Here is a 21,720-nt window from a genome sequence, read left to right on the forward strand (position 1 = left end):
AAGATGTGTTTGTTGCGAAGCAGGCGGAAGAGGAAAGCGGGGAGCATGGATGGGCGAGTCATGGGGATGTGCTAGAGGAGTTACTAGGGTTGAAATGTGTAGCTGAGGGCGAGAAACTGTATGAACCCTTCCTTGGTCGCATTTGAGCTCTTCTATGAGAGAAGGTTGTATTAGGATTGTGGAACTGGAGGATTGGAGCACAAGTGGACTCAGCAGCTAGCGGGGACTTCGGCTGGGGCATGCGCATGCAAGGAGCTAAAGTGCTTAGGGGGATGCATTAAACAATGCGATCCTTTATCAAGGACTATGTCTGCTGAAACATAAAGAAAGCCTACCATACACGCCTTTGGGAAAATAGAAGCTCATTGCTTTCTAGATGAATGCATACAATCCGCGTGCGAACCCTCCTCAACATCTCTCTTCTTATGATAGCTTGCCCGGCCAAAACCGACCCTGATTCGCTTCCCTCCACTCCTTGTCATGTGCAACCACTACCTCGACCTCTACCTCCCCACCCCCTTCTTCCTTCACCTTTCCAGCTTTTAACAGTTTTGCTATTCGCTTAATTGTAGCGGCCGCCTCATCCGTATCAACATGCACACTCCTTAGCCTCCCTCTTCCGTCATCATACATCGCAATGCCCTTCTCGCCCTTCAATATCCGTGGATCATGGCAACAATCGCCGCCTAGGTACACCCACTTCTTTGGTCCCGTGCGTGCTAGTAGGTTAATGTGACCGAACAAGTGACCTGGTGCGTCGACCACATAAACGCTCCCATCACCGAAGAAGTCCACAACTGCGGGGAATGCAGCGAGGGGTTTCCATTTATGCTGTGTTTGATTTTCAAACGCTTTTTGCAAATCCGAAGCCCGGACTGGAGGGAGTTCCTTTGTTCGATCTTTGGGTAGCTCGTCTGGATTGAAAATATTGGCAGGATATAGATATCCACCGCCATGTGCTAAGAGATGTATAGTTCCACTTCCGACTACGAATTCTGCTTGGGTGAAATCGAGGGGTGTTCCGACGTGGTCCCAGTGAACATGGCTTAGAATGATAGTGTCTATTTCTTCAGGGCTTAGTCCGCCTTTCCTCAGACTCTCGGCCACATCTGGAGAGACAATAGTGGGCTGGCGCTGTGTTATGTGATGTTGTTGTGCATCGCGGTAGCCGGAGAAGTCGCGTTTGAGTCCTAGGTCGAAAACCAAATTTGTAGACTTTGGAGGCGAAGGGTGCTGGATGAGAAAAGAGAGGGATGGGACAGTGGCTCGCTTTTCGGGATCTGCCTCTGTGATGAAGAGCTTTTCGGGGAGGGTGAGATGCCCCGCTTCAAGAGCTGAAATGGTCACATAGATTTGGTCTGGGGAAGGGGCTGGGAGGACTACTGATTCCGAATCTGAAGACATAGTGAAATAGTGTGGAACTGAACTACCGGTACATGGGACTCCAATTGAAGTAATAAAATTCTACGATGAGGCGGAAATGGGTTGACTGTACGATGTTGATGTTGATGTTGATTTGTTGGAGAAGTGTTGGAGAAGCATTTAAACTCAAGAAACCGTAGCCCCACCTTGCACTGATATACCCCGCTGCGGGGTCCCGCGGATCACCAGACGGGTTTCTGCTTAAATAAGCGCGAAATTGACATATGCATGTATGATGCCTGTGTTGGCGTGTTGAAATGCGACTCAGAGTGCCCTGAAATCAGGTTTACCTTCCAGCCATTCCTAGCCATGGCTACCAACCTACCCAAAGCGATGCGAGGCCAATTCCTCGAGGCTTTCAAGAAACCATACGCACTCCGATCAGTCCCACTACCAAAGCCATCTGCTCCTCATGATGTTCTGATCAAAGTCGACGCTGCGTCATATTGCCACACAGATTTTGTCCTTGCCGAGGGGCAGATGCCCGGTTTCCCGAAATCATTTCCACTCGTTGGCTGCCACGAGTTCGCAGGCACAGTAGTATCTCACTTTGAGTCACCAAGCTCGAACGCAACTGCTTTCAAAGTTGGAGAGAAGGTCGGAGTGCCAGGCCGTGCATTCGGTGCTTGTGGGACCTGTTTCGAATGTCAAGGCTCCAGGGATCCCGTCAGCCAGGACGAGAAGGGGTACTCGGTATATTGCGCGCACGCTGAGAATAATGGCTTAAGTAGGGATGGAGGATTTGCTGAGTACGCGGTGGTAGACGCAAGACAACTGGCCCTGATACCCGCTTCTATGACACCAGTCGAGACGGCACCGCTTATGTGTGCCGGCATCACCATATTTGCAGCTTTGAAGCGATGCCAACTATCACCAGGCGAGCGAGTTGGAATTATGGGATGCGGAGGTGGCCTGGGGCACTTGGGGTTGCAGTATGCCGTAAAGATGGGGCTAAGAGTCATTGGAGTGGATGCTGCGGATGGACCGCTAAATCTTGCGGTTGGCCTGAACACTGGAGCACAGATCGTGGACGCAAGAAAGCAGAAGGCAGAGGAGATTGTCAAGCAAGTAGGATCTGAAGAGGGGAAGATAGACCTCGGCGAAATGGGTCTAGACGCTGTCATCATCTTACCCGAAAGTCAGCCGGCATTCGACTATGCTATGACTCTATTGAAAACCCACGGTAAATGCGTGGTTGTATCGTTCCCTGAGAAGGGATTTCACATATCGGCGCGAGATGTGGTGTTCCGGGATATCTCTATCATCGGAAGCTTAGTTGGTAGTAACAAAATGTTACGGGAGATGCTGAATTTTTCGGCCGAGCACAATGTTCGTGCTATTTCCAGGTCCTTTCCGCTTTCGAAGTTGAACGATCTTGTTGAGGAGTACCACAAGGGGGGCGGTGGGAAGCTTGTCATAGATATGGCAATCGACGAGTGACTTTGGAACGGATGGCTGTATCTTGACCGAGTGTAACTCAAAAATTCAATGATCGGTATTGCAATTCAAGGTACTTCAACCTGACTCCAACATGTCCGCGTAGAGATTGAGCGCACTCCCGATAACATCTACAATAGCCCATGTCTGTGCACCTTTGAATATGGTAGCCCAGACTCTGAGGACTCCGGCACTTAGGTATTTGGTATATGCGGGGGATTCAACCGGAACATCAGGCGGCAGTGCAAACTCTGTTTCGTCCAGCATGCTCTTAACGATGGATGTTATCCTTCGCTCATCCTCTGTGACTGGGGGTTCGGGATTAGGGGTAGATAATGCCTCGAGCCATTTACTCAACAGATATGCACACTCCAACGTACATAGCGAATGTTGGATGGACCAGATGAATGACTGAGTCTTGGCAACTAGTCTGTATCCAATCTTTACCGGGATGCTAAGCGCATGCGCTGAGTGAAGCACGGCTCTGGTGATTTTAGGAGATCGCTTGATCGCTGGGCCATCACGAAATGCGTTTGCGATCAGCGCAGGATCACGCGTATCCAAAGCACGCCCAGCTGTATCCACGTACAAACGGATGTATGCTAGGCGAAGCAGAGCAGTGGAATTGAAAGCCACAGGGCCATTCGGGCTCATCGGGTCAAGAGATGATTCAGGGTTGTTCTTCCATCCAATTTGCCAATTCCGGAGCGCGTTCTCGAGTGAAGACACGTCTTCTTGACTGAGCTCTCCAGGTCCATCAAAGCGACACCTTGCTACTTGGCGAACGAAGAATATGTGTTGAATCAGCGCGTGTATTAGTGCGTAATTCCCCGAGCTAGAATTCCATTCCGTGATATCCCGTCCGTTCTTAGAGAATAGCTTCTGTAGGGCATCTTGAAAGAGAATCTCAGGGGCACTTTTCTTCCTAGCTTCTTTCCAAGCAGCGGCTGTGGATGCCTTGAATTCTAGTGCACTGCATGGCAGCGTAAGCTTGACTTCGGAGGTTAGGATGAATGGAGGTATGTTATAGACGATACAATGAAGATTCGAAAATCCGTAGACAATGAATTTTGTTCTTTTCGTTGTTTCCCGCCGAATCCAGTCCTCCCAGGATATTTCTTCCTGTAAAGGTTCTAGCTGGAGACCGTCGTCTCTTATAAGGGTCGCGAGAATGCTTTGAATCGCCAATGCTTCCCGAAGAATCTCTTTATGCTTTGCCCATGTACATAGTGCCATAAGCAAAAGAAGCGCTTGCGCAGTCTGCATGAGGTCTTCTCCGATATGGGAGACCTCTGATTCGGATGGCAGACCTAACGGTCCGACAGTTGAACAAGTGCGCGGAGGACTTCTGGTTGCCGATGCGCCATCGACGTCATGTGAAGAGGATCGATCTGACTCCGCGCGACGATGAAACTCGACCAGACGAGCATCCCTTCTTCGTATTCGATAAGTCGCAATCGCACGACTAGCGTTAAAAAGTTCAACGCCTTTCTCTCCTTCAAAGGTATACTGAGCACCAACAGCAGCGATTGCTAGAATGAGCTCAATAGAGCAAGTATCGACTGACATCGTGGGGATGTGCAAGAAAGGCATATGCTCGTGAAATCCGTTGATGTATGCAGCAATGTAGCGGCAGAGTGCCAGTCGCGTGGGTAATTTGAAGTCGGCCGGCAGGAAACTAGAGAATTCATTAAGCTTATCAACGATTTTCTGTCGGTCCTCGATCGAGACTTCAGCAAGGGGGCGCCAGCTGGTGCCTTCATCCTGATGAAAATCCTCCGGCTGTAGCGAAGGTAGCCGGGACCCAAACCGTGAGAACGAGTGAGGCTCATCTAGATGATGATGGCCGTGGTTAAGACCTGATCCTGCAGGGGTTTCAGGAGGAGGAAGGAAATCATGACCATAGCTGAACGACTCGGGAGAAAAAAAGGGCATTGGTTGTTCAGTGTTGATTAGTGAGGAGAAGTGGTATGAGGAAAGGGGCTCATTGTCCAGAAAAGAAGCTAAACTATCCAATGATTCGCCGAGGCTCGGGCCATGGACATGAGTAGGTGCTGTAGGGATGGAGGGTTGTTCCACTGTGGTTGCCATGTTCGGATCTGGTATTGGGATCGGGGCTTGGAGATCATGATGCGGAGTGGTGCCATTGGTCAATGTCCCATGCATCGACTGGTACTCGGCGGCCATAGACAGAGCAGCTAGGGAGAATTCATCGTTCTGTGGACCACTCGGAGCCCCAGCAGGGGTTGGCGGTTGAGGTGGCTGCGGGTGTGACATGTCAACATTCATCGTGCCTGTCGGGGCTGCAGGAGTTGACATCATGCTGGGTATCTCCGGCACGGGTCTTCCACCATCAAAACTTGTCCGCATGCGTTTCTGCGGCCTTGGTTCCGTAGGCGCATAGCTACCGTTGGAACCTTGATGGGTCTTCTGGCCGTTCTCCTTGTGGTGGGTCAATCGTTCATGGCGAACAAGCAAATCACTGTTCAGGTTAGTGAGGTGCCTGACCTGCACCAGTATATCACATACCTGCGAGTGAAGGAGTAATTGCACTCGGCGCAACTGAAAGGCTTTATGCCACTGTCTTCCGGGACATTAGGTGGGAAGAACACGATCAACATCATTGCACTTACGAATCCGTTCGTGCCGCTGCAGGTGCTCGAGACGAGCGAACAGACGTTGGCAATGCTGACATTGGAACCTCTTCTCCTTCTTCCCCACCGGGGGAGGTTGGTCAGTCCCCGTGCTTGACTCCATTGGGAACAGGGAGTAGGGAGGAGCAGAGGCCTAGCAAGGAGAGAAGCTCAGGCCATCATTGGTCAGATAGGAGAGCGCATTAACGGTTCGGAGTAGCATGAGGAAACAGCACAATGCTTGGAGTAGATTCCAGGTAGGGGGAAACTAGGGATTGGGGGTGAATTGCAAGAAAAATGCGGAGAGGGGGTTGAAGAGTGCGGAGACGGGACAATCACATGTGGGGACGCCACCAACTGACGGCGGGCCTTGGCAGATGCGGATCGCTCGTGCACGCGTCATGACATGGATTCAGGCGAGAGACGTGAAGAAATTGAATTCTATTGAGATGGTTTCTTGCGATAGATTGATGGTGTTGAGGTCGAAGGCACCGTTGTGGGGCCTCGCTTCACTTGCTCCTGATGGTCGACTGACAAGGACCGTGCCACCCGTACCCAAGCCGTGTTGCGATCTATGGTACCTAGGTATTCTTCTAAGCCTTGTCGCTCTTCTGGGACATCTCGCGCGCCATCTCGCCCTTCTCGGCCATGTCGTTGAGAACCTTCTCGGCCGTCTTCATAGCGTCGACGCCGGCGGGAACTCCGCAGTATGTGGTCGCGTGGAGGATGGCCTCCCGGATCTCGAGCTCGGAGAGGCCATTGTTTCGCGCGCCGCGGATATGGACGGCCAGCTCGGGCGCCCGATTGAGGGCCATGAGCATGCCGATATTGAGCAGACTGCGCTGCTGCTTCGAGAGACCGGGTCGGGTCCACGCGTAGCCCCAGCACCACTCAGTAACCAGCTCCTGGCCCGCCCTGGAGAACTCGCTTGAACCATTGGCCAGTGCTCGATCGACATACTCGTTGCCGACCACACTGCGGCGCATCTTGAGGCCCTCTTCGAAGAGCTGCTTGTGGAGGTCGTCGAACTTCCGGTCGGTAGACATGATGGGCGGTCCTGATTGGTGGGATTTCGCTCGGCTCAGGGGATGCAGTATATTCAGACTTAGAAGCCGCTCGAAATGAATTCAGGCTCGAGCAACACAACTTGAAGAAGTCAAGATGATTTGGAATTCACGACGAGAACACTCCCACAGACATTCATCTACCCCTCCATGTGGGCCGCCGACCTCGGTGTCGGCGCTTGGAGATGGCACTCTTCCTTCCCCAACTTCCCCAACCGAACTCTGGACTTATTGCATCACCGCAGTACATTGCAGTATGGACCATCTACAGGTTGACGAGGGATTCGAAATTCTATCAGTCTATAGGAATGGGGCACGCAGCAAACGGTACGATTACGAGCCATTGGGCCTCTCTTGCCAGTCCTCTTGGCCTCCCAGATACCTGTACACTACACGAGAGTCAAGATCTCGACATCGAGCATCCCTACTAGCACCGTCATATGTTTTCAATCCAACCTCACCAAGAACATTCTTCGAGCCAACACGCTTTGCCATGTCTACTGCCAGTGAAAAGTCCTTGCGCATCAGTTGAACCTTGAACCCCTCTTTATATCCTTTTGATGAAGGGGACTCGGGGTAAACGTGTGGCACGGGGTTGAAGCGATCACATATCGTATTCTGTGCAGTTCCCGCTGCGTAGACCTTTGCCAGCGTTCGCGGGTCAAGACCTGACCGCATTCCCATGTCCATTGCCTCCGAGCAAGCAATCGCAATGATTCCTGAGAGATAGTTGTTCGAGAGCTTCGCCGCAAGCCCCAGGGATGGACCGCCACAAGGGATTACTTCCTTGCCCATCAAACTCATCAGATGTGTCAAGCGCTTTACGTTTGGATCGGATTCCGCACATCCCAAGAAAAAAGCTATCGTTCCTTTTATAGCTCCAACCACGCCTCCACTAACCGGCGAATCGTAGAAGGACGCGGTGGGGAAATTCTGGGAGATGTAGCCCTTCACAGCCAGGCTTGTCGCAGTGTCTATTGTCGAGCAATCGATGAGCAACTTGGTCGAAATGTCGGTACTGCAGATGCCGTTTTGCGGATCGAGATAGACGGACCGAACGTGCGATCCTTCAGGAACCATCGTCACTACAATTTCCTACTCGATTTCAGTTTCTACTGCCTTCATTGTTTGTTGGGCACCTGTTACCACTCGCTGCGCAACATCTCTCGCGCTCGAAGCTTTTCGAATCCGGTCGGGAAACTGCGCGCACAACTCATCCATAACCTGCGCAACCACGTCGAAAACATATATGCGCGATTCCGGGGGCAGCTTATTTGCTAAATGGACAACCATGGGTTTCCCCATGGCCCCTAGGCCGATGAAGCCTAGGGTCTTGAACTTGATTATCTCGCTCATTGTGGGCAAGAAGCGCCAGAGGCATGGAAATTCAACAATTAGTTAACTATAAAAGTGATTTGAGGTATTTCATGAAATTATTGACGATGCGCAGTCTACCATTCTTCTCCGTCAAGTTCAATCCGAGTTCCCGGAGATGCAGACCCCAATCCGCCACCTCCACCCCACACTAACACCGGCGATGGCGCAGCGGGGAAGGTCGCCTTACACTTGAACACCTCGATCTTACCCCAAAAAGGTGGGTGCGGAAACCCATGCAGGTGCTCGGTACTCCATCTCCCGCGCCAAGAAGGAAATAATGAATGTCCTATTCAGCCTCAGGTAGCATTGCATTGCGATGATGTTACCGTCTGACTTTCCTCACCTGCTGTCTGCCTCACTATTGGCATCGCCAGCGTGCTCCGCGTAATGTCTTCCTCGGTGTTTGTCAGACAAACTGGACCGCCATCTCCACCCCTCGAGAAAGCGACTGTATCAGTATACGCACTTTCATGTGGGCATCTAACACTCCCTGAGTATCAGTTCGTTCACCCGGTTTCGCATACCGCGCGCAAGACCGTCCCTTCACTTGCCTTTCTCATCCAGCATCGAAACATTGACAATGGAAAAGTAACGAATATTGTATTCGACCTTGGTCTAAGACGAGACATCAAGCGATATGCAGAGCCTATACAGAAACATGTGGCTACAAGACAGCCCATGAGCACCGACCCTGATGTTGTGAAAAGCTTGGCCAAGGGTGGATTAACACCTGAGGACATTGAATATGTTATATTCTCTCATGTACGTTAAATAAATTTCGGGTTGGAAGAACATCTGGCTAACGGGATCACAGGTGCACTGGGATCACGTAGGGGAACCACGCGACTTCCCTACGTCCACATTCATCATCGGCCATGGCGCTATGGCACTATTGAACGGCACATCCTCGTCTCTCCGCGGCGGGCACTCATTCTTCGAACACGATCTGCTTCCCGAGAGCCGTACTATTGAACTCTCTGACCCCATCGCAAACATTCCACAGACTTCATCAATCTTTGAACAGAGGGCCGGAAGCCTTAACCTTAAACAGGTATGGCAACCTCACGACTATCTTCCTCAAACGCTCGATCTATTCAACGACGGCTCCGTGATCATCGTCAATGCTCCGGGCCACTTAGCTGGCCATATCAACATTCTCGCCCGAATATCAGATAGCCGTCAAGTCTACCTTGGGGGAGACACATGCCACGACCGTCGCATTCTGACGGGCGAGAAAGAAATTGGAGAATGGAACGATGCGGAGGGTCACATCTGCTGCATTCATGCAGACCGAAAGACCGCTGAAGGAACGATTTCACAGATTCGGGACCTAGAGAAGAGTGGAGTTGAGATAATCTTCGCACACGACGTTGAATGGGAGAACAACCCAGCGAATGCAAGCCGATTCTTCGGCGCCGAGGCACCACAGGGCCGCATTGTGTAAGTTGGGAGTTTGGAGAATGGGTAGATGGAGGGCTCAATATTTCCTTTTACGGCCTAGCTCAATAATGGCCTTACTGTCACTTAACTCCCCACCCCCATTCCGTAGCTCGAATAGATGCGCAATATTCCAATTTCATACACCAAGCACATGAATCAGAATATTTGCTTCGCTCCTCCCACCTTACTCGCATTGGCCATCTCAACAAACCCATCCCTGCGCTTCCTCCGCACTAGTTAGCTGTTGGAGAATGTGGGGCTCCACGCCACCAATCAGGTCGATTCTATCTGCGACCCTCCAAAAGCTCAACCCCCCATGCAAGATCCATGAATAGCTATGATGAATAACTTGCAACTGTGATTATTAACATTATCTCAATACAATTCTACTCAACAGGCCTAGCTCTTCTTACCCCATAGCCACGCCTCAGCCCGTCACCCATCTCTCCTCAGACATCTGCTATCCGCAAAAAGCACAATGACACTCCCAGCCTCTCAGAAGTCCCTCAGAGCGCGCTTCGACACCGAGCTCGGTGCCACAAACTTCGATAACTCCTGGTCCCGCCTCCTCACCCACTCCCCTTCCATGTTCGCAGCCACCATCTCCCTAACCTCCGTCCCCAAGAAAAAATCCCACCTATCACCTAAAATCCAAGCCCTGATCTCCCTCTCCGTTTCCGCTGCCTCAACACACCTGCACGTCCCCAACATCCACCGCTACACAAAAGCTGCTCTACAGGCCGGCGCAACGGAAGCTGAAATCGTCGAAGTCCTCTGCTTAACCAGCACGCTCGGTATCCATGCCTGCAACATTGGCGTTCCGATACTCTTCGAGGTGTTAAGGGAGGAGGGCAGAGAGATGCCGAAAGGTATGGAGGGTATGAGCGAGAAGCAGTGGAAGCTGAAGGAGGAGTTTGAGAGGAAGAGGGGGTATTGGCATGCATTTTGGGAGGACTTTTTGAGATTAAGTCCGGAGTTTTTTGAGGCGTATACCGAGTTTAGTGGGGTGCCGTGGGATGAGGGGGAAGGGGGGAAGGGAGTGCTGGAACCAAAGGTGCGTGCTTGTGTGTTTGTGCATGTGAACTTCATTACCTCCGTCGAGACTCTCGTCTTGGTTTTATCATCGCTTATCTGTTCTAACTTGTGCCCCTGGGCTAAGGACCTGATAGATTGTGACTTGTTTGCGTTACTGTAGTAGAGAAACTGACAAGTGTTTAGGTTAAGGAGTTAATATACTGCGCCTTCGACGCTGCTGCCACGCATCTATACAAACCAGGACTCAAACTCCACATGAAGAATGTGCTTGGATACGGAGGCACACCGGAGGAGATTATGGAGGTCCTGGAACTGGCGACTTTGTTGAGTACTGCCACCATGGATGTAGGTTTGGAGGTTTTGGAACAAGAACTGGAGGCTAAGGGAAAGGATTAGCTGATCCTGAAGGGGCGGGAGAAGTCGGAAAAGGGTATGTAAGCGAGGGCATTTTGGTATGAGACGATGTATTTTAGGTGTGTGGGAGATGGTGGCATGATCCACCTTACTCTATCGAGTTTGTGAGCTCCGGAGATTCCATGGTATCACCACAAGCCTAGTTTAATGTACTTATCAGGCAAAAATGTTCCAGGAAAACCAGCCAATTGATTGTGAAATTTTCGTTATGTAGCCACCCTTCACAGAGCTGAATGTTGCAACTGATATCGAATTCACTGTTTGATTACGGAGTAGCCCATAAGCCTGGTGCAATCCCTAAGCGCTGAAATATGCATTCCCCGGTCGTTGAATGCCTCCCATTCTTGTCCCACCCCATTTCTGACCCCTATACCCGCACCCCTTTTCTACTACAATTAAATCTGATACCTAAAATCCGGCTCACGGTCCGTATACATCCCCACCCCATCACTCCTTACATATCCCCTCTCTAACTTCCTATCTTTCCTACCCTCTCTCCTCGTGTAGATAGCCCTAACTACCCACCACCCGCACCACGCAAACCCCAAACACCCCAAACTCCACGCATGCCCCAACGTAAACTTCGGCGCCGCCGTAGTCCGATAGATCTGTCCACTCACCACGCCGCCAATATTCGTCAGCGTAAGGAGGATTCCCAGACTCGCGGCGCGTTTCCCATCAGGGGCGCAGTTGCCGGATAGCCAGGCAATGTTGCCCCCAGTACAGAGGAAACACGCTGTAGAAATGAGGTAGGTTGCGAAGTAGCGGACGCCGGCTGATACAGGGGAGAGTAGGATTGCATATCCAGCGATGCCAATGGGAGCCATGGCGATTAGAGGAAGGAAGCGCGTGCGGTAGCGGTCGGAGAGGTAAGCACCAATTGCGTAGACAACGGCACCCCAAAGGTTGACAGGGATGACGAGATATTGGGCCTGTATGTGTTGTTAGGTCAGAGTTTCTACATATGTTTTTCATAAATGCTTCTCTGTTGATGATGAAGGAAGGTACAGTGGATAAAGGATGCTGTATGCCTACCTGGACTGTAGAGTACTGGAACCCATCCTTAATAATAATGGGCAAGAACGTCCCAAAACCATACAAAATCGTCACAACTGCAATCTGAATGACCCCATGCACCCAGCTCTTAACATCTTTCGCCGCCTCCTTGATATCAGCTTTCGTGTAGTGTCCCCGTCCACCAGAATACGCTTCTGTGCGCTCGGCACGTTGCCGCATGATCGCTTTCTCGGCATCGTTGAGGAAGTAGGCAGTTTCGTAGTTCTTGGGAACTACGAAGATGCATATGAAGGCCCAGATTATGGTGATAATGCCTTCTGAGATTAGTTCAATCTTAGGAGGAAAGGAAGTCGGTTCTTTCACCTTCAAGGACGTACAGCCATCGCCAGCCAGGCCATCCCGCTGTGCCATCCATATGCAGGATTGCCCAGGCGAGGAGGCCGCCGAACGCGCCTGAGAGGGCGGATGCGACTAGATGCTGGATTAGAGAGGTGTATAATTGACTGTGACTAGAGAGAACTAGAGAGAATTACTAAAAAGATAGGCGACCCTGACGCCGAGCTCTTCACGCGTGTACCAGTTACACAAGAAGATCGTCATGCTTGGGAACAAACATCCTTCGAAGAAACCTAGGAAGATACGTGTGGTAACTAAACCCCCGAAGTTCTGGACGAAGCCGGTGCAGAGACAAACTACTCCCCAGCCGAAAGTAATGGCGGGAATGACGCGGTTGAATTGGAGGCGTTTGACGAGAATGGATGTTGGAAACTACCAGGATTTGTTAGATAGGATGGAAGAAGGGAGATCTGAGCTGTTTACCTCGGCGAGAATGTAGAAGATGTAAAAAACCGATACCGAAGTCTACCAAACATTAGAATCAAGTCTTTACGTATGTAAGAGCTAGGCTAGATACTTACATTCAACTGAGTCCCCTTTAACCCAATGTCCTTAGTCATGCCCTGGGTCGCTGCAAACCCAATATTCCCCCTATCCAAATAGCTAATTAACATCAAAAGCATCATTACGGGTGCTACGAAGCAGTCCAATTTCCTAACAAGCGCAGCCTCTTGTTTCCTCCCCTCAATGCTTTCTGGAGATTCATCGTGTTGAAGATATTCTCGAGTGAGCTGCTGGTTTTTTTCTTCGCTTATGGAAAGCACTTCTTTGTGGTCGACGTCTGCCATTTCTACAACTACAAGGAGTGGGTTGACGAGGAGAAGGGGGAATGAGAAAGATAAGGGAATGGGAGGGGAAACCACGAAGCAGAGGATGAGAACGACATGTCGTCTCGAATCGTGTTTTGATAGCTGGGAATAAGACTACTTAGACATGATTCGTAACAAGGAGCGGGGATATATCCGGGGTACATCCCGAAAAGTTGGTGGTGAAAAGCATCAGCAAAGGCCCGAAACAGTGCCCACCAAGCCTGTTAGCCATGCACGCGGCACTGAACGGTCTTGGGTGGCGATTACCAATAACCGAACTCCAAATGTTGGAGATGTTAAGATGATGATCGAGTCATTCTTCTCCAAATGCGGGGATGTGGGGAGCTTCCGGTGAGGGGTCGAACTGTATCGGCGGCCTTCTCGAAAGTCTGTATTTCGGAAAGGCACAGGCACCTTCGGAAAGAAAAAGGCTGGAGTAATAACGCTCGTACTGTGGCTGGCGAAGCTCGCTCCGAACGTGTCCACGACCTCGAATCGTCACTTGTTAGATCGCTTTCGCAAACTTCCCTCTTCGCAAGGCTGCATCGCACGAACCAAGTCCGCAAGCGTACACATAACGAAGAAGTACGCATCCACCGTCCATCATCAAATATTGAGAGTGGTAGTCAAAATCCATTCATAGAAACATGACATCGCCGGATAAAACAGTGGCCTTTGTGGGTACGCTCAGGACATTCAAACCTCGCTAGAAAACCGGGATGACATGTATTAGGTCTGGGAGTAATGGGCTACCCCATGGCCCTCAACCTTCGTAAAGGCCTCGGTCCTGACTACACTCTCCTAATATGCGACGTTGTGCCGGACGCAATATCACGATTCCAAAAGGATGCACAAGGTGAAGGGCCAGTAGAGGTAGTAAAGAGTGGAGCAGAAGCAGCGAAAAGAGCTGTGAGTAGCAGATAGGGTGTCGTTCCTTGGAAAGAAGGGGTTGGGCTAACCAAGATAGAATATGGTAGTGACAATGCTACCTGATGGCGCCGCTGTTAAGGAAGTGTATTTGGATGCATTGAACGGCGTCATTTCGGGGGTTGAGGCCTCCATCAAAGCTTCCCCACAGAAGAAAATCATCATGGAATGCGGGACGATTGAAACTCCCGTGATACTCGCAGTTGCAAAAGCGACGGAAGCATCGAGCGTTTCATCAAATCTAACCTTCGTCGATGCACCGGTATCAGGAGGGCCAATGGGCGCGCAAGACGGGACGTTAACATTTATGGTGGGAACAAATAACAAAGATGTGTTCCCAATGGTGAAGAGTACACTCGCACACATGGGGAAGGAGGACAGTGTTTTCCTGTGCGGGGATGTCGGAGCCGGGACTGCCTTCAAAGTCATCAACAACTACCTTTCGGCCATAACGTCGCTCGCGGCATCCGAAGCGCTCAACATTGGCGTGAAAATGGGCCTCGACCCCAAGCTTCTGACAGATGTCATTAATGTTTCCGGAGGTCAATGCTGGGTAACGAGTAAGAGCAATCCAGTGCCGGGAGTGCAGCAAAACGTTCCAAGTTCCAGAGACTATGAGGGAGGATTCCGGATTGAGTTATGTGCAAAGGTTTTAAAGATGGGGAGTCAACTAGCGGAGATGGTTGGTGCGAGAACGATATTGGATAAGCCGACGTTGGAGGCGTTTGATGAGGCAAAGAATGATAGTAGGTACAGAGGAAAGGATGCAAGGGTGGTGTATAAATGGTTGAACGAGAGCGAGAGGAGGTAGTTTGACGATGAATCATGGATGCGGCTTCGGCTTGAGATATTTTCGTAGAGTTTGCGTGGGTGGACGGGATGGTGGGTGGGTGGGTGGGTGGCTGCAGGCAGAACAGAACTATGCCCGAAGAGGGGAATGCGGGGCCGAAGTGTGGCCGGCCTGGGCCGAGGCACCGAGCGCACACCTGTGAAGGCTCCTGGGCGGCGGACACGGCAGTGAGAAACACTTAGGTAGTCTACGGGGCCCCTCTTTCTTCGCTCTATCCAAGTTTCTCATCTCTGTCCAGCGCCGTGCTCTTCGATTATTTGCGACAAATAGGAATCCACCATGGCCGAACTGCCCCCCTTCGAGCACACGCCCATCGACAGCATTGCGAGCACTGTCAATGGCATTCGCGCAAGCTTCCTTTCGCACAAAACTCGCCCGCTCGAATTCAGGCTGGCACAGCTGCGGAAGCTGTACTGGGGGCTGTCAGACAACAAGGACCTCATCATCGAAGCATGCAAGAAGGACCTGGGCAAGCCGACGTTCGAGACGTACCTCACCGAGGTGAGCTGGTGCATGAACGACATAGTGTTCATGTCCAAGAACGTAGCACGCTTTGCAAAGGACGAGTCGGCCCAGGACATCCCCCTGACGAACAGGCTGTTTGCGCCCAAGATCAGGAAGGACCCGCTGGGCACGGTTCTCATCATTGGGTGGGCCATCCCTCGCAGCTCCCAGAGAGGGGAGCAGCACCTACCTGCCGACGCTGACTGCTCCTTCCCTCTAGAGCATACAACTTCCCAATCCAGCTGTCCATCGGCCCGCTCATTGGGGCCATCGCGGCCGGATGCACCGCCGTGCTCAAGCCTTCCGAGAGCTCGCCCAATGCGGCAGCCATCATGCAGAAGATCATTGCCGAGTCGCTCGACCCCTCGTGCTACACGGTCCTCCAGGGCGCTATCCCAGAGACGACGGCACTGCTCGACCAGAAGTGGGACAAGATCTTCTACACGGGCTCTGCGAACGTCGGGACAATCATCGCCAAGAAGGCTGCTGAGACGCTAACTCCAGTCACGCTCGAGCTCGGCGGCCGGAATCCCGCCATCATCACCAAGCATGCCGACCCCAAGCTTGCTGCGAAGAGGCTACTCTGGGCCAAGACCCTGAATGCCGGCCAGGTGTGCGTGTCCCAGAACTTCACCCTTGTCGACAAAGACATGCTACCACTCTTTGTGGAGGAGATGAAGAACTCGCTCCAAGAATTCTACCCCCAGGGCGCGCGGAACTCTCCAGACTATGGCAGAATTGTAAATTTGAGGCAGTTCCAGAGACTCAAGACAATGCTGGATGAGTCTCGTGGCAAGATTCTGCTTGGTGGTACAATGGACGAAAGCGATCTCTTCATCGAACCTACAGTTGTGCAGGTGGACAGCCTAGACGACAGTTTAATCGCAGAGGAGAGCTTTGGGCCACTGCTCCCTATTCTCCCCGTAGCAGATCTAGACGAGGCCATCAAGATTGCCAACCAAGTGCACGACACGCCGCTAGGATTGTATCCATTTGGCACTCAGAAAGAAATGGAGAAGGGTATGCTCTTCATTCTACTTGTCTACATGACTATGTCCAGTATCTTGCTGACACCTCTTGCCTTCAGTTCTCTCTCAGACCCGCTCTGGTGGTGCTTCTCTGAACGACGGCTTTTTCCACGCCTCAATCCCTACCCTGGCTTTCGGGGGCGTCGGTTCCTCTGGCCAGGGTGCGTACCGTGGAAAGGCCTCTTTCGATGTCTTTACGCATCGACGATCTGTTACTAAGACCCCAGGCTGGATTGAGAGCCAGCTGGACATCCGCTACCCGCCATACACCCTTAAGAAGCAGCAGAAATTCGCAGGTATGAACGAATTGAAACCAAATTTTGATCGGGAGGGTAGGACCCTTGGGTGGATTGCTTGGTTGAGGGGCTTAATTGGGATGAAAAGTCTCGCCACCTTAATTGGTAAGTCTAATGGATCGTGACATGAGTATTTTGCAATGTTCGTTGGATACCACAAAATCTGATGTATCATGCTTTGTCTTCCTTGCCTGCCCTGCTGCATCTGGCCTCTCAACCCATTGTTGTATTTGCATGTCATTTTGAGCCCTCTGTTCGCCAGTAGGGGTTTTTGGTTGGGAAATTGACGATAACCTCACTATCAATTGCTTCCGCGTCAACAAAGACTGACGTGTCGCAGTTGCGGTCGGTATTAGGTTCTACCTACAGCGGAGAGCGAAACTATGAACTTTGCCACAATTGGCATGCAAAATCCTCCTCTTTGGGGACTGATTCTCTTTCCCCTTTGCCATGTATATCATGATTTGGTTCGAATGAGGAATGGAGTCTTTCATGACTGTTCTGCATGTCCTGGAAACTCCTTGGGTCAACAATCTTTAAGACTGGTTTGCGCGTGTCTCTGGGAATTGCGTCCTTTGTATATCTGAGATGTCTTCTTTCGCAAATTAGGGAGTGTGGAATCAGGGTCTGAGACATTGTATGGAAGCCGCGATGTTTTCCTCGTCCCGGCCTTTGCCAAAAATAAATGTTTGTTCCAACAATCTTCAAGAATCTGAGACGAAGACATTTCCCCAAGCACTCACCATGCATCTCAAATCTTCTACATCATTGTGTCTCAATGCCATGTCTCCTGAGAATTATTTGTGCGGCATGAATCAGTGGGAGGCCCAAGCCATTACTCTGATATGCCTTGCGAAGCTTCTCCTAACGCTTTTGGAGGTCTTCAACACGGAACTTGCTTGTCCATCAAAGAAATTCTTGTTCCGGGCAAAGGCAAACACGCTCGTTCAAAATGCCCCTATCGAATTTATCAAACATCCTGCATACCTTCTTTCATTATCGTATCCAGTAAGAACAATATAGATATAAAAGTGCTATCGTTCAGTGTACTTTCACCATCACTACTCCACAATCTCATCAAGACCCTGGATAGAGATAATATCCCCACCAACATTCTCTTTACATACACCCACGTGGCAATACCAACCGCTCCAACATCTCATCCACTCACCTTCCATCCAAAATGCCGACAGGTTTCCGCGACATATCAACCCGCCGCGCCCCCATCTATATCGGTGACAGGAACTACTTCAGCCGCATCCGCAGCCGCGGCCCTCGTGCCTGCCACAATTCATCCTGTGCAGGTACCTCCAACTTCCAGACTTCCGAACCCTCATCCCGCGCCCGACGTGATTCGAACTCGGACGATGGTGCAGGTGCAGGTGGAGGTGTCTGGGTCTGCAGAATGATCCCGATCCCGGCATCGGAGTTCAAGCAGAGGATGAGGATTGCAGATGCGGTACATGCGGAGATTATGCGGGAGCGGGCGGAGATGGAGAAGGGGGGTGAGCACGAGCGCATCTTCGACAGCCTAGTCACTGATACTTTGAAACAAAGGCTCGAAAAGAGGAAGGAGCGGGAGATGGGTAGGGATCTCGCGGGTTCCAGGACGGAGACACTGGGGCGCGAGGCTGGGAAGATGAAGGAGAAATGGAAGGACAGAAGAAGAAAATGAAGGAGGATGAATGGGTTGGATTTGGGGGCTTTGGGCTTGCGGGGAGGAGGTTGAGGGTGAGGAGACAAATCCCGGTCGGTTGGTATGGGTTTGGCCGGGATGGAAAGAAGAGGGCGACTGTGGAGAAAGTGTGGGGATTGGGGCGATAAGTCACTGAATTTCTATCTTTTCGTTTCTTTTCTTTTCTTTGGAGGGTTTAATTTGGATACATTAAAATTTTGGAAGGGTAATATGGACTTTGTTTGATAAGACAGTATTGGAATACTATCTTCGACTTGTGTATGTAGAATAGAGTTTTGCTCTTGGGACATACTGAATAGTAAATCCCCTACGACCAGGAGCTGGTTGGTTCAAGCGTGCTCCAATCTGTCGTAAGTGAAGCAAGTGCGGAAGAGCTTAAAATGAACCTGGCCATGTTGCCGTCTTCCCAGGAATATTCTTAGCCTGTTGCTTTGGAGGCCCTACCCAATGTAAGCGGGGGAAAACAACTCTGAGCTTCGAGTTCCTAAGCTTGTGTAGGGCTCCCTCCAAACTTCTTGAGTTGTTCCTTTCTAGGGTTAGTCTCGATTGATGATTTGGAATTCCGTTGATGTATCTGATCATATCGAAAAGAGGGCAAGTTAGAGGCTGGAGACGGAGAGTTTTGAAATGGGCTGGAAAAGCGCAACCCCCCTTAGCGATGTGCCTTTGACCGCGATCATCCGCGTCATCCACCAACAATGTGTTTGGACGTCATGGTACAACAGCTTTGTTTGCCGGCCTGCACACACAACTTGGGGGTCGCAGCGCTAGTTTGATTCGCTATTTCTGGCTGAATGGCATGCTAGTCTTTTCTAGAATCGCCACCCAGCACGAGAATCGTGCTCGCTTTACTGGGGTATTCTAAGCGGCCTTGTGATCCTGAATGCTAGGGATAGGTCATCAAGTGGGATCAAATACAGAATGTGTCTTTCGATGTGGAGCATTGGTATACGTGTATGACTCGTTGGAGGACGACTTCCGGCCCCGGAACCAAATTGCGGCTTATTCTTCATGCGAGTCCCTGAAGCTATTTACATTGATCCGCGGATGCACGAATACCGGGAAATTGTCGAGAAATATGATTATCGAAGAAGTATGGAAATAGTTACTCACCGGTCGCTGACTAATCACACCAATCGGCCCCCTGATTGGTCACAAACGTTCATCGTTGATCCCCTGTCTTCCCGCCTCACGAACCGCATTACCCATTGCAAGCCACATTGGGGCCTTTCACGCCTCGAAACATTGGCTCTTCAGCCTCGCAGGCGGAAATCATACGTGGCTGCTCCCGAGCGCCTGCCAAGCGTCCGGTCAGAGAATGTTAAATAGGGCGAGCCTCCCCGTTGGAGACGTCGTCCGGAAAGACCCAGATGGAGACCTTTACCGCCTCGATAGATGGCCCGGCCGATAAGAACTTATATCCAACGAAATGCACGATTCTTCTTCATGCATGTTTCAATGCTTGCGACAGTGTGGGTGAAGGTGTTGAGCCCCGTTCTGTTGTAGGGCGGTGCGTATCAACAGCTTCATCAGTCTGTTAAGATGGGTGCCTAGAGTCTCGGAGGATGACCAGGGCTGATGACACAGATTCTTCTAGGTAGCTACATTCCAATGAGAACTCAATTCCTGCTGATCCAAATAGCAGCCGTCAAGACGCGATACTGAGGCATCCTTCTTAGGACGCTTCACTGATCTAGAACTTGCAAGTTGTCCAAAATGCAACAAGGAACCGCCCCCAATGAATACGCCAGAGGGGCTGAGTATGCCTTTCGTTGGACTTAGGATCCAATCAAGCTTTGCTCCACCCCAATGTTTGGGAGGCCATTGCAAGACAAGGCATGCTCTGTCGAGGAGGTACCCCAAAGCATTTTGAAAGTAGGATAGATTCTTCAACCTCAGACGGCTCTCCTTCAGCCTAGGATAAGGCGAGGCACTGGCTGCAGGACCAAACTCAATGCCCAAGGAAAGGGGCTGAAGATCCAAAAGCAACCTAGGCTAGGTACCCATTATCGTTGTATATCACGTGCCACTGGACCACAAATGCCTGGGCTTCCAAGTGTAATGGCCGCCATTACTAGATGAGAACCATCAAGTAAACGGCTTTGCGACGTCGCCAACTATAGCTATGGACGAGGTTGGAGTGAAGACGCCGATTATAGGAATAGTTTCTGCCTTTGACCTTAAGGTGAGTTAACACAAAAATCACGGAATAGCCAATATACGGGATGCATTTTCAAGAGGGGAACATGATGATATTCGTATGAGGAGCGAAACGCACGAGAGGTATGAGCAAGATGAAAAGGCAAATTTCAAACATCCGACCGATCCAAGACACCCTTCAACTCCTTTTTAGAAAAGCAACCGATCTTCAGTCTGGGAAACAGGGAAAGAAACGTATAGTGAGGAGCGGGGAAGAGGAGTGTAACGTATGTCTTCAGCCTCCTTGCTCGATGATCTTTTTGCAGATCATGCAATGTGCGACGTATTGGGCCCCGGCGAAAAGAGAAATGGAAATATAAGCGAGACTGAAGTCACATTCGATCACTACTACTCTGAATTCCTGGATTAAGATGGTGGAAGCACGGAAAGTCGCAACTCATCCACTCCTCCGTATCCTCTGGGCCACAGCAACTGGTTGATTAACGAATACGTCCTCTTCGTTGGCTCTCCGCGATTGCTTCTCTTCGTAGTCCCGAGATGATTTCTTGAGGTCGTCTATTTGTGCCTGGGTCTATCAGAATTATGCTCACTGGAATATTTTCATACCTATCTACCTTCGTCAATGCTGGCCCGGATGTCGTTAATAGGAATCCATCTCGGCCCTAAGGATCATATCAGCCTTGCTGTATACACGGCGATCACGACAGAGATGACTGCTCATCCTACCTGATGAGTATATGGTCTCACGATTGCATCGGGTCCGCAATGATACCGGATCTCATTTTGGATAACCGCTCGTGAGATGCCGAAGCCAGGAAGAAAGTACGAATTTGCGCCAGCCATGTTTTAAACGTATGAAGGACAAGAAAAAGAAATAACGTATAGCTTGAAAAAGCAAAGCGAGGGCTTGGCTCACTAGACTCGCTGCTGAATTCGTCTACTAGTCGCTGTGGAGTTCGAACGTTGGGCCCTTTTGATCTTAAGTAATTTCTCTACCCTCATCATCTAATAGGCTTGTACGCCACAGACACACTAGAATTAGAATACAGGGTTCAGCCTGTCAACACGCGAGATCTTGCGTCGGGCGAAGAGTAAGGCGAAAGTGAGGCGGCGGCCCAAGCGACGCAGAGCCCAAACCGCGCCCCAAATTGACGACGAGGTTCCGCCGCCTTCCAGCTTTCTCATTCTACGACCTCCTAAATGGATAATGTGAAA

The 21,720-nt window shown here is 50.8% G+C and overlaps 11 protein-coding genes across 11 annotated transcripts; 5 read left to right on the forward strand and 6 right to left on the reverse strand.

Annotated features, from left to right (window-relative positions):
- Positions 1 to 347: 347 nt before the first annotated feature.
- Positions 348 to 1,530, reverse strand: BDR25DRAFT_340129 (Metallo-hydrolase/oxidoreductase). Its single transcript, XM_033693467.1, has one exon. It carries the CDS (start codon positions 1,402 to 1,404, stop codon positions 424 to 426), a length of 981 nt encoding a protein of 326 aa, XP_033552173.1. The 5' UTR covers positions 1,405 to 1,530; the 3' UTR covers positions 348 to 423.
- Positions 1,531 to 1,701: 171 nt separating this feature from the next.
- BDR25DRAFT_340130 (GroES-like protein) lies at positions 1,702 to 2,698 on the forward strand (the record flags this gene model as incomplete). The annotated part of the gene is made up of 2 exons (XM_033693468.1): positions 1,702 to 2,605; positions 2,694 to 2,698. Exons 1-2 carry the CDS (start codon positions 1,732 to 1,734, stop codon positions 2,696 to 2,698), a joined length of 879 nt encoding a protein of 292 aa, XP_033552174.1. The 5' UTR covers positions 1,702 to 1,731.
- A 239-nt stretch (positions 2,699 to 2,937) lies between these two features.
- Positions 2,938 to 5,616, reverse strand: BDR25DRAFT_382280 (uncharacterized protein; the record flags this gene model as incomplete). The annotated part of the gene is made up of 2 exons (XM_033697766.1): positions 2,938 to 5,341; positions 5,489 to 5,616. 2 exons carry the CDS (start codon positions 5,614 to 5,616, stop codon positions 2,938 to 2,940), a joined length of 2,532 nt encoding a protein of 843 aa, XP_033552175.1.
- Positions 5,617 to 5,967: 351 nt separating this feature from the next.
- On the reverse strand, positions 5,968 to 6,652 carry BDR25DRAFT_301061 (CMD-domain-containing protein). The gene has a single exon (XM_033689491.1). It carries the CDS (start codon positions 6,536 to 6,538, stop codon positions 6,086 to 6,088), a length of 453 nt encoding a protein of 150 aa, XP_033552176.1. The 5' UTR covers positions 6,539 to 6,652; the 3' UTR covers positions 5,968 to 6,085.
- A 237-nt stretch (positions 6,653 to 6,889) lies between these two features.
- BDR25DRAFT_279371 (3-hydroxyisobutyrate dehydrogenase mitochondrial precursor) lies at positions 6,890 to 7,912 on the reverse strand (the record flags this gene model as incomplete). The annotated part of the gene is made up of 2 exons (XM_033687748.1): positions 6,890 to 7,651; positions 7,706 to 7,912. The coding sequence occupies 2 exons, from the start codon at positions 7,910 to 7,912 to the stop codon at positions 6,890 to 6,892; spliced, it is 969 nt and encodes a 322-aa protein (XP_033552177.1).
- A 408-nt stretch (positions 7,913 to 8,320) lies between these two features.
- Positions 8,321 to 10,804, forward strand: BDR25DRAFT_322593 (uncharacterized protein; the record flags this gene model as incomplete). Its single annotated transcript, XM_033692045.1, has 5 exons — positions 8,321 to 8,338; positions 8,375 to 8,695; positions 8,748 to 9,373; positions 9,848 to 10,427; positions 10,592 to 10,804. The coding sequence occupies 5 exons, from the start codon at positions 8,321 to 8,323 to the stop codon at positions 10,802 to 10,804; spliced, it is 1,758 nt and encodes a 585-aa protein (XP_033552178.1).
- Positions 10,805 to 11,217: 413 nt separating this feature from the next.
- BDR25DRAFT_279376 (high-affinity nicotinic acid transporter-like protein) lies at positions 11,218 to 13,023 on the reverse strand (the record flags this gene model as incomplete). Its single annotated transcript, XM_033687749.1, has 6 exons — positions 11,218 to 11,754; positions 11,936 to 12,156; positions 12,203 to 12,310; positions 12,373 to 12,607; positions 12,659 to 12,700; positions 12,757 to 13,023. The coding sequence occupies 6 exons, from the start codon at positions 13,021 to 13,023 to the stop codon at positions 11,218 to 11,220; spliced, it is 1,410 nt and encodes a 469-aa protein (XP_033552179.1).
- Positions 13,024 to 13,691: 668 nt separating this feature from the next.
- On the forward strand, positions 13,692 to 14,837 carry BDR25DRAFT_254266 (3-hydroxyisobutyrate dehydrogenase-like protein; the record flags this gene model as incomplete). The annotated part of the gene is made up of 3 exons (XM_033686288.1): positions 13,692 to 13,725; positions 13,778 to 13,953; positions 14,012 to 14,837. The coding sequence occupies 3 exons, from the start codon at positions 13,692 to 13,694 to the stop codon at positions 14,780 to 14,782; spliced, it is 981 nt and encodes a 326-aa protein (XP_033552180.1). The 3' UTR covers positions 14,783 to 14,837.
- A 155-nt stretch (positions 14,838 to 14,992) lies between these two features.
- BDR25DRAFT_279382 (aldehyde dehydrogenase) lies at positions 14,993 to 17,366 on the forward strand. Its single transcript, XM_033687750.1, has 4 exons — positions 14,993 to 15,471; positions 15,546 to 16,345; positions 16,413 to 16,754; positions 16,990 to 17,366. Exons 1-4 carry the CDS (start codon positions 15,101 to 15,103, stop codon positions 17,034 to 17,036), a joined length of 1,560 nt encoding a protein of 519 aa, XP_033552181.1. The 5' UTR covers positions 14,993 to 15,100; the 3' UTR covers positions 17,037 to 17,366.
- A 466-nt stretch (positions 17,367 to 17,832) lies between these two features.
- BDR25DRAFT_340135 (uncharacterized protein) lies at positions 17,833 to 18,324 on the forward strand (the record flags this gene model as incomplete). The annotated part of the gene is made up of 1 exon (XM_033693469.1): positions 17,833 to 18,324. One exon carries the CDS (start codon positions 17,833 to 17,835, stop codon positions 18,322 to 18,324), a length of 492 nt encoding a protein of 163 aa, XP_033552182.1.
- Positions 18,325 to 20,576: 2,252 nt separating this feature from the next.
- BDR25DRAFT_254272 (uncharacterized protein) lies at positions 20,577 to 21,467 on the reverse strand. Its single transcript, XM_033686289.1, has 3 exons — positions 21,232 to 21,467; positions 21,120 to 21,167; positions 20,577 to 21,070 (listed from the first exon to the last, which is right to left on the reverse strand). The coding sequence occupies exons 1-3, from the start codon at positions 21,346 to 21,348 to the stop codon at positions 20,942 to 20,944; spliced, it is 294 nt and encodes a 97-aa protein (XP_033552183.1). The 5' UTR covers positions 21,349 to 21,467; the 3' UTR covers positions 20,577 to 20,941.
- Between the last annotated feature and the right edge of the window lie 253 nt (positions 21,468 to 21,720).

Source organism: Lindgomyces ingoldianus (assembly GCF_010093535.1).
Source record: "Lindgomyces ingoldianus strain ATCC 200398 unplaced genomic scaffold BDR25scaffold_5, whole genome shotgun sequence".
NCBI classification, from domain to species: Eukaryota; Fungi; Ascomycota; class Dothideomycetes; order Pleosporales; family Lindgomycetaceae; genus Lindgomyces; species Lindgomyces ingoldianus.

Bases quoted from the DNA above. Each gene is read 5' to 3' on its own strand.
- BDR25DRAFT_279382 (XM_033687750.1), top strand. From the start codon at position 15,101: ATGGCCGAACTGCCCCCCTTCGAGCACACGCCCATCGACAGCATTGCG. The intron at 15,472-15,545 runs GTGGGCCATCCC...CCTTCCCTCTAG, and splicing joins GGCACGGTTCTCATCATTGG to AGCATACAACTTCCCAATCC. The intron at 16,346-16,412 runs GTATGCTCTTCA...TCTTGCCTTCAG, and splicing joins TCAGAAAGAAATGGAGAAGG to TTCTCTCTCAGACCCGCTCT.
- BDR25DRAFT_254272 (XM_033686289.1), bottom strand. From the start codon at position 21,348: ATGGCTGGCGCAAATTCGTACTTTCTTCCTGGCTTCGGCATCTCACGA. The intron at 21,168-21,231 runs GTAGGATGAGCA...TATGATCCTTAG, and splicing joins TGAGACCATATACTCATCAG to GGCCGAGATGGATTCCTATT. The intron at 21,071-21,119 runs GTAGATAGGTAT...TGATAGACCCAG, and splicing joins CCGGGCCAGCATTGACGAAG to GCACAAATAGACGACCTCAA.
- BDR25DRAFT_301061 (XM_033689491.1), bottom strand. From the start codon at position 6,538: ATGTCTACCGACCGGAAGTTCGACGACCTCCACAAGCAGCTCTTCGAA.
- BDR25DRAFT_340129 (XM_033693467.1), bottom strand. From the start codon at position 1,404: ATGTCTTCAGATTCGGAATCAGTAGTCCTCCCAGCCCCTTCCCCAGAC.